We start from the raw sequence: 10,086 nt of genomic DNA, 5'->3' as shown, positions 1-10,086 counted from the left end.
AAAAGAACGGTATAACAGGGATTCCGAGGGAAAAAAAGCTGCCTCACGTGCTCTTTATAACAAAGAACCAGAAAAAAAGAAGGCTGCCTCACGTGCTGACTCAAAAGCACGGTATAACAGGGATCCCAAGGGGAAAAAAGCTGCCTCATGCACAAACTATTATAAATATAAATATCAAAAACTGCCAAATCTTTGCCAAAACGCTAAAGAATGAACCAAGAAAAATTTAATAGTGAAGGTATGAACATTTTAGAACTTTATAATACTCTAACTGTTTTATCAGAGAGGCGGTAGCACTCTCTATGTAATATAGAACCGATGGAGGACCAAGAGGCAACTCCTAAGGCCCAAAGACCTAAAACCCAGCAGGAAGCGACCTGCTACTAATGGAAGCGGCAATGAGCCGCCTCCTAAAAAAGACAATACTATCATGAATGTAAGTTTAAAAATAAGACTGTAAGTAAAAATACTAATTAACAAGAATAAAAAAGCATTGGAAATGCAAAAGGATATAGGGATGGTATGCCAAAAAGTATACAAACAAGATATCTATGAATGGCTAGGCACATGGAAATAGAATTGCATCCAAAGTATAGCCCTATAGCTTTTCTCCAATCTTCATTCCGTGCCATCATTACGGTTGTAAAAAGCTATAGGGCTATACTTTGGATGCAATTCTATTTCCATGTGCCTAGCCATTCATAGCTATCTTGTTTGTATACTTTTTGGCATACCATCCCTATATCCTTTTGCATTTCCAATGCTTTTTTATTCTTGTATATATATAAAATGAGAGAAAAGGAAATAAGAATTACAAAACAATTATTTAAGGTTGGTGTAAAAAATCTTTTAAATAATCTTACTTCAAAATGAACAATGTATTTGTACCGATCTGTGTGACCTGTTAATAGTTGTTATGACTCGGTACAAAAAAAATCCTTCTAATGCTACCAACAAAACTATTCCAAGTAGAGGTGTCCTTTTTGTTATTTTTGTGTAAATCTGAACACTGACGATGACCTGTACTAAAGAAAAACTAAAACGTGTGTAGTGAACTTTATATATATATATCGGTATGAGATGAAACAATTTGTTCTCAGGATCAGTCAAAGCATAGATCAATTAAATTTTAATTTTAATTGATCTGTTTCGTTCTTAATGAATCCTACGTTAGGCGTCGCATCCCCACTATGTTACCTAGCATCTTCTCTACTCTTCTGATGAGAAGCATTAGGCTTTGAAATGCCTTGGCATGAAGAGTCCCTTCTATCCCCCAACTAATCGATTGTATTCCCTTATTGAATAAATAAACCAATCTATATTCACCAATATATAGTTTTTGTGACTTCATTTCCAATTCTTATTGTTCTCTTATATAAGCTCCAATGTTGAGCTTTATATTGTCCCGATAATCTCCTCTTATAGAATTGAGCTCACTCTTATCTTCTAACTCACTAAGCTATAAAACATATTTCCACACAAACACACACATATATATATTTGGAAATGTTTTATTTTTTTAAATTATGTATCACTTTTTATTAATACCAATTCTTTAATTTACAAAGCTCATTGTAATTACAGAGCATTTCTTTTGATGAGTTAAAGGCAGAATTTATTCATTGATTGATATAATAAAATGAATGATTGTGCGCTATGAAACAGGTGCTTTCAAGAATTGTGCATGTCAACGTACTTAAAAGAATAAATTGTAAGATGGTCAACATCTTGAAATTTGGGATATATACTTTTGTCATAAACATATATATCAACACCTTGCCGCATTGCAGCACATGACATCTCCAAAAACGAATTTAGAACCATATTAATTCAAAACACTGCCATTTTAGCCATTTCACATTGTGGTCTGCGCATCCCAATCATTGAAGCCCTACTCATTCGCATGAACAAACCAACCATCAATCAAGCTCAATATGAGGGGGAAGGCACGCTCAAGTGCTTTTAATGATTTTAAGCAATTTTAATCGAATTTTCAATAAATTTACCAAATGCAATTTTTAATTCATCACTCGCCTGAAGATGACTCATGAAAGTTGAAAATGTTTGCAACTATGGTGCACATTAGTTTTTGTTATAGAGTGGAGGATTGTTTTCTATCACAATTATTTATAATTTTAATACATTTTTTTTTTTTGCTCTTTGTAGATGACGCTGACAGCTCATATGTTGTGTTGCATCATTTCCATCCTGTGAGAAACACATATGAGACCTTGCAGACCATGTCGTCCGAATGCAGCAATGGCATCCGGCAGCCCCTCTCCCTGCGTGGCAAACGCATCTATCGACCCAAGAGAAGGTTACTTAATGAATATACTGACGATGTGTTTGAGTCCGAGGATAGTGCTGGATCAAAAACTAGCCGGCGTTATCCTCTGCAAGTGATTCCTGAGAATGAGCACGCAGACAGTGAAGGGAAAGACTCTGATGAGGCCGGCCAAAGTTCTGATATACCCTCCTCAGAAAATAATGATGATACAGAATTCCAAGCAAAACAAAGTACACCTCCTGTAATAAACAACTCCTCCGCTGCTGCTGGTGCTATTAATTCAAGTACCTCTAATAATGATATCAAAAGTGTCGATCCAGCACAAAAACCACTCATGAGCTGCATCATAGACGTTTAAAATTGAATTCAACAGGATTAGGATATTAATTTAAGACTATAAGGAGAGAAAAAAAATTTAAGCAATACGTCTTTTTTCTTCTTCTTGCAGTAGAGGTCATTTAATAGACTGTGCTTTGATGGGATAATTGCAAAAATCTATTTCGAATTGCGGCATATAGGAGGGTGACACAGCTAAATATCCAGACTTTATTTTTTTGAAACCTCTAAAAAATAATTGATACGGATGAAACAATTTATAGTAATATACAGTCTAGCATTTTTACATATAGTTAATGACTTTTCTGTGCTTTCCTTCAGTCATCCATGATAATTTGTGAAGAAATCAATTATGTTATCATCTAAGGGCAAGTAAACTGCAACTGACTGCCATTTTTTTAATACTCATCGCTAGATGCGTTCATGTTTTTGCAATATACAGACTTAAATTTTGTTGTACTCTTCTTGTTGCACGTTTCATTGTTTCAAACCATGTTTCATATTGCATTTTATTGAACAGTAAATCTTTTTAGATGAAGACTAATTATTTGAATTCTTCGGACTACTGTTCTCATCTTGAGTGGTATTCTCACACTGTTTCGGTTGATGTAATTTTCGATTTCAGGTGCACTTTGTTGAACTCTGGAACCTGTATGTAATTTCGAATGGAACTCTTTATTTAATCTGTGGGAATAGCTTGCTGTTGTTCTGTCAATCCTAGTAGGTGTCTTAACTAAATTGTAATTGTATTATTAGTATTGCTTGCATTGAGCCTCCAAAAGACTGTCACTTAAAATTGATTATTATTTTAATATGTATCTGTTTGCCACAGGTCTTTGCAGACAATTCTAGTACAAATTTTTACAGCGTTACAGCTACTCTTGCAAATAGATACAGTAATATATAAGAAGACTACACATCTAAAACAAGAATAGGATTAAGGCTCTTAAAATCAATAATAGAATTATCTGTTACATAATGGATAGAAGTGTTATGTAATAATCAGTTCCAAGTGACAGACTTTTTGATATTACCCAGTGCAATTACTAATTACTTAAGCCATCCATAAATGACAGGACAAGAGCAAACTACCCCAGTAGATTTAATAAAGGAGATTTGTTTAAATTTCCATATAGATTCCTGAGTTCGACATCTAAAGAATGTTGGAAGGTTACATTGGCCGAAACATTGTGAGAGTAACATTGTTAATGAGAACAGTAGTCTGAATAAAGTAAACGTTTTATTCTTCAAGAACGAAAAAGTTAAAAGCTGCAGGTGTTTATAAATCAACATTTCTCATCATATCATTCACCAGAAAATGATAGCCAATCACAACACATAAATTTAGCTGTGTCATCCTGTATATTTTTAACATTTTTTTTTAATTAAACAAAAAACCTGGACTTAAAAATGTGTCTTTCATTTTCTACAATTTGGTAAACATATCAGTTATTATCCGCACAAGTATAAAAACAAAAAAAAATCCTTTTGATTTTGCTGCTCTTGAGATAGATATCTCAAACCAAAATTTTATTTTCGTTATATCTAAAAAAATATTTAACATGAGCACATAAACCTTTGTAAAATGTAAACGATGATATCACGTTTGTTTTGGTAACACAATTGACCACTGAATTGAAAAAAAAGTTTGTTGGAAGTTGGAAAAAAAATTGTCATCTTATGTGCTTTTGGTCCATTTTCATAGTGTCTAAGTAAAAATGGAGGCTTCAAATGATTGGAAAATCTTTACAGATATAATAACTCGTTCTAAATGAAAATTAAATACATCATAATGGAAGCAATGATTATTAGATTGGATTTTGTTGGTAAAAGACAACTTATGCTGTATTGTTATTCAGGCTACCATATTGATGAGTGCCACTTTTTCTCTGAGATGATACTGTCTTTATGTGCATAGACACAATATTGTGCATATAAAGTTGAAAAAATGCCAATATTAAAAAAATATGATAATAATCAAACTTGAAGTAATCTGGAATCAAGACTATTAATGACATAAGAAGAATTGTACATTTATCAAAGATTGATTTTACATCCAAATTTTATTTTGATTACATAAAAAAATTTCACAGGTTGAAACTGAAGAGAATTTCACTATATTTACACATTTTCTGCAAACTAAACTATAAACTGGTTTTTGAAGACCTACTTTAAATGACCATCTGAATCTCATTTAAAAGTCTACGGTTAGTCATCTTAGTGAACAACAGCTTTTTTTTTATACATGGTTTTATTCATGTATTTATGTAAAAAAAAAACTTCTATGTGTAGTGAAAGTCAATGTGATTTTCCGTAGTTAAAATATGTTGGTCTTTTCAAGTACAACACTAACAAATTCAACAGCATTCTTAGTGTTTCAGAATTTTTTAGATGAGGATTGATTTCAATTATTTGGATTATTTTGACTACTGTTCTCGTCTTTAATGTTGTTTTCATAACGTTTCGGCTGATGGAACCTCCAAATTTCTTCAGGTGAGTTTTTTTTAACTTCAGAGTTTTTATTTCAAACTCGGATAACTAGATGGAGTGAAAATACCATCTGAGGTGAGAACAGTAGTTCAAATAATACAAATTACCAATCCTCATCTCAAAATTTTGTTGAATCATCGATAATCTTTATATTGAACTTGTTTGAAATTCCTTACAGATTCTCAAGTTTTACAAGCAGCACTTAAAGAAGGTTGGAAGTTTCACTGAAATGTTCTGAGGTTAACATCCAAGATGAGAACAGTAATTCAAATAATCGAAATAAGCATTTTTAATGATTAGCTTGAGTGCTCCCATTATTATTGGTACTACCTATGTTTTAAGCTACCACGTTCTACCAACTTCCATATCCTTATGTTTGGTTAGCTTTTTGAATTCTTTGATAGACATTATGCTCTGCCAGTACAGGCACATCAATGGGAAGACATCTTTCAGGTCTTATGTCTTTTGGCATCACTTTTTGTATTGATGTATATTGACAGAATTCATCAAAGTATATTTCGGTATAAGATGTTCACTTTTACTTAAATGTTGAAGGTCCATCTTATGATCTAAAAAAATATGTAATATATATTGATTTTAATATTTTTTTTCTTTAATAAATATAGAATAATTTTCGATTTTTAATTGAATAATCTGCATAAAAAGTGATTTTTTTTTAAAATTTTTAATACAACTGCATTTTTATAAATTTGGCGGTATTATTATTATTCAAATTAATAGAAACGTCTTTTTATTTTTACAATTCAACTTAACCATGGAAATCATTGTTGCTGTATGATCCAAAATGTTCAAACTAGATGATACAGTTCACATATTTTTTGCAGATTTTGTTAAAAATGTGATTATTCAATTTTATTTCCAAAATTCTGTAATTTATTAAAATACAAATAATTTTAAAATTATTTTAAACTTTGTTTTTTTTTTTTTTGTTTTTTTTTTTGTTTTTTTGCTTTTTGTGATCATCTCATCATTTTTGCTATTATATAATTACCGAGGCTAAAGAAGCTGTAAAAATTAGGTTTATAAAACACTGATGTGTCAAAATAGTGGCCACTTGTTTCTGCTAGTCTAATCAAGGATATTCTTCGCTTTTTAGCTGAATTTTGCTTTTTATTGCTGCTTAAATTGCTAGAGCTAATTAAAAAGGTCATAACTGTGTTTATTCATAGTTACTTCCCTTTGATTGGAAGATGGAAAACCAAACCAAATTATAAGTAACTATGGTAGATTTTTTTTTTTTTAATTCAATTTTTAATACAGCTAGTGTGTGTGTGTGTGTGTGTATATATATATATATATATATATATATATATATATATATATATATATATATGACATAGCTACCCAACTTCCGCTCCATCATCTAGCATGCTTTGAATCGATCTGTTACGCTTACCATTTGAAAAGGGAATTTTTCCGAAATTAATAATGGAATATGTCGCAGACATAACAAGTAAGACATTTTACCAATACAACTGAATAAATATATGTATATATAAAATATATGTATGTACTTATTGATTTGTAAATCGCCACTTGTTCTCGTCTTCTCTTACCAACAACGACTATATTTCACTCCTCGCATTGTGACAGCCTTCTAAATCTCTACTACATACCTATCCCACACAATGCTTCAAGCAAACTACATATCAATCATATATATATATATGTATATATAAAAAAAATTTTTTCCAAAAATTTAATATATTAAAATATATCAACCGATTGCAATGTACATATATCACTAAAAATTAAGTCAAAGTAAATTGACTCAAATATTAAGTTTCATGATTATCAGTTTGTGTTGTCTTGGTTTTGAAAAATTATATATAAAAGGATGTGAGGTCTTCATTTTTTTAAATCCTGAAAAGCTGATTTCTGTTTAAATCGCTAGAGCCTCATAGATACAAGTTCCAGGTTTTTTTTCTTTTTTAAAACATTTTTTTTAACTAGGAAAAAGCTGGTTTCCATTTTTTTTTTTTTTTTTTTTTTTTTTTTTTTTTTTTTTTTAGACGAGGATTGATTATTTGGAATCTTTGGACTACTGTTCTCATATGGAGTGTGATTTTCATAACATTTCTGTTGATGTAACTTCCGACTGTCTTCAGATGTATCTTGTCAAACTCGGGGAATCTTGTGCAGGAATTTCAAACAACCCTTTATTCAACTCAGAGACAAAACACTCTCACTCCGTCAGCCATGTCTAAGTAGAAATTTCTACTACAGATTTTAGGAGTCTTCAACCTATTTTTGTTTCTAGATTTAAATATAACTATTTATTATATTTTTTATGAAAAAGTATTTGGTGAAACTTTTATTTTTAATTGAACCCTAAATACGCAATCTTGGAAATGTGGAGATAACCTTTTTCAAAGCAAACATAGCAGCATAAGACAGCTTTCCCATGTGTGCTTTGAATTTTTTTATATCAAATCCTTTTTCATTGCGAAAATATACTGATATTTACAAAAATAGATTGAAACGTAAAATTCATACTAGAGACTGCTACTCGATCGTTGCTGACGGAGCATTAGTGTGCTGCTCCTATGGGTTGAATGAAGGTTTCCATTTGAAATTCCATTCAGATTCATGAGTTCGACAAGATACACCTGAAGAAAATTGGAGGTTACATCAACTGAAACGGGCAAATAACGCTCAGAATGAGAACAGTTGTCTGAAGGAAAAAAAAAAAAAAGCTTCTTTTATTTACATATATATATATATATGTGTGTGTGTGTATGTATATTTCTATACACACACACACATAGGTTTTTGTCCCACCAGATTGAGAAATTCATTAATTTCAGGGGTGGGGGGTGTCATTAAGTATTCACACTTGTCTAATGCAAACATGAACAAAATATTTTAAAAAATAAAACAAGTTTTACTGTCTAATCGGAATGCATTGAATTTATGATTGAGTATTCCACTATTCACCCATACATCTTGGCTCATACATCAACCATTAGACTCTTTTTCTTGGACAGGGTGGCAAAAAAAATTTCTAACCTGTCTGTTAAGCTTCATCGTTGCATCATATCGCTGTATTTCCGTGCTTTTTTTTTTTTTTTTTTTTACAAGTACTTCCATAGAATGTGCTCCAATAAACTTGTATCCCTACCCTCATCCAACGAGCAGAAAAATACCATGCTTTCATTGTAGAAGTCCCTAGATGCTAGGTTTTCTGCTATGATTGCTTTTTTTTCTTAGTTTGCTTGCTTTTGAAATTCCCTTCCTCCTTCCTGTTTCCTCCAGCTATAAAAACCTACAGAAATTTATATGGAATATAAAAAAATATCTTGTTGACTAGCTCCCCACTCATGTTGGCCCCCCCCTCCCTCAAATCTGAATCCTATTACAATATTCCCTTACACTTCAATATGCCTTATTTCAGGCAAATAAAAGTAAGATAAAAAATATAAATATGTGCTTATTTACAAAATTACTAATAATATTGAAATGTTTTTTTTTCCAAAGCTGTGTCATTATAAAGAAGCACTGAAGTAAAAATAAATAAATGACTTGTGACCTGTTAAGCAAATGTTGATACCATATATATTGGCATATACATTTAGTGTTCTCCTTTTTATGTCATTCGCTTGCGTTTCTGTTACTCCTTTTATTCCCTTCTTCCAACAACTTTGTCTTCTTCATCCATCTAAAACATTCAATCTGCCATCAACAAAGCAAGAAATGACTCTTTAAGATTTATTATTTACTCTATGACCTATCACCCATTAATGTTGGTCCATTGCAGACTAGTGTGTATGTTTAGTACCCCAAACAAATTTCCAAGTACATTTATTTATTGGTATTTTATGGAATCTGCATAATCACGTTGACACACCAGTTCCCGTTGGATCACTGAAGTTAAGCAAAGTTGAACCTGGTCAGTACTAAATGGGCGACCAATTGGGACTTCCAGGTGTTGTCTGTGTTCTCTGCTTATCTCTGCATTGTTTCCAGTCGTCCTGGACTTCTCCTTGCCACTGGACTCAAAAAGTGCTGATTCAGGAGAGGTGTGGTTAGGGATTGCGCAACCCTTGCCTCACAATTACACGCACAGTTGCCCCTAAAGGGGGTATTCTTTGTTTTTCGAGACTGAACAGAGGCATCAATGGAATTGGGTCATCACTTACCAAGGCCAAAAGCCACTCGAGATTAGTGAGATTGCATAATTGCAAATTGAAATATGAAAAAGCGTATGACATCACTGAGAATTATAAATGGAATGAACTAAGTTTCAGTGCTTGTGGTTACCTAGTGACATTGGATTTGAATATGCAGGGAAGCAGTCCCATAGTAATGTTTTACAAACAAGAAATCTTTGCTAATAAAGCCTATTCAACAGTGTGCGAGATAATCAAGATATCAGTTTTGGGGAATTTCTTTTTACATTCTAATGGGTCACCTCTTATGAAGATCAAAAGCCACGCAAGGATAAAGGTTAATGAGACAAAATAGTTGTCTGTTAAGAGATGAGCACTTTTAGGAGAGGATTGAGGATTAATATACAATAAATTAATTTCAATTACTTGTGGGGACAGATTATGACAGGAATCTGATATAGGATGACCACATTTTAATTTGCAGAGTAGCAGTTCCATGGCAATGTTTCATGAGCGGAAAACTTTGCAAAAAAAACTTGTTTGTTTACAAAACATTTTTTAAAATATTTTTTATTTTATTTATTTATTTATTTATATTTTTTTTTATTACACATTTCTGATTAACAAAAATTTTTCTGAATTTTTGAGATTAGGATTGATAATTTGGATTATTCCGACTACTGTTCTCATCTTGAGTGTTATTTTCACGTTTTGTTCATGTAACCTCTTTCTTCAGCTGTATTTTGCCAAAACTCATGAATGAACATGGAATTTTGAACAGAACACTTTATTTAATCCACATGAGTAGCAGGGCTGAATAATACAAATTATAAATCCTTATCT

At 31.8% G+C, this 10,086-nt stretch overlaps 1 protein-coding gene across 2 annotated transcripts in view; it reads left to right on the top strand.

The window, feature by feature from the left end:
* LOC145292882 (uncharacterized) overlaps positions 1–4,079 on the top strand; it is a 37,075-nt gene extending 32,996 nt beyond the window's left edge. For both annotated transcript variants that reach the window (XM_080139006.1, XM_080139005.1), the window contains exon 3: positions 2,167–4,079. In XM_080139006.1, the coding sequence (XP_079995132.1) occupies positions 2,167–2,645 (479 nt within the window). In that variant the 3' untranslated portion in view covers positions 2,646–4,079. The remainder of the gene's footprint in view (positions 1–2,166) is intronic.
* Positions 4,080–10,086: the final 6,007 nt, after the last annotated feature.

This window comes from Euprymna scolopes, chromosome 14 (genome assembly GCF_053919585.1).
Source record: "Euprymna scolopes isolate OS-2025 chromosome 14, ASM5391958v1, whole genome shotgun sequence".
Taxonomy (NCBI): domain Eukaryota; kingdom Metazoa; phylum Mollusca; class Cephalopoda; order Sepiida; family Sepiolidae; genus Euprymna; species Euprymna scolopes.
This window is presented reverse-complemented; position numbering and strand designations above follow the sequence as displayed.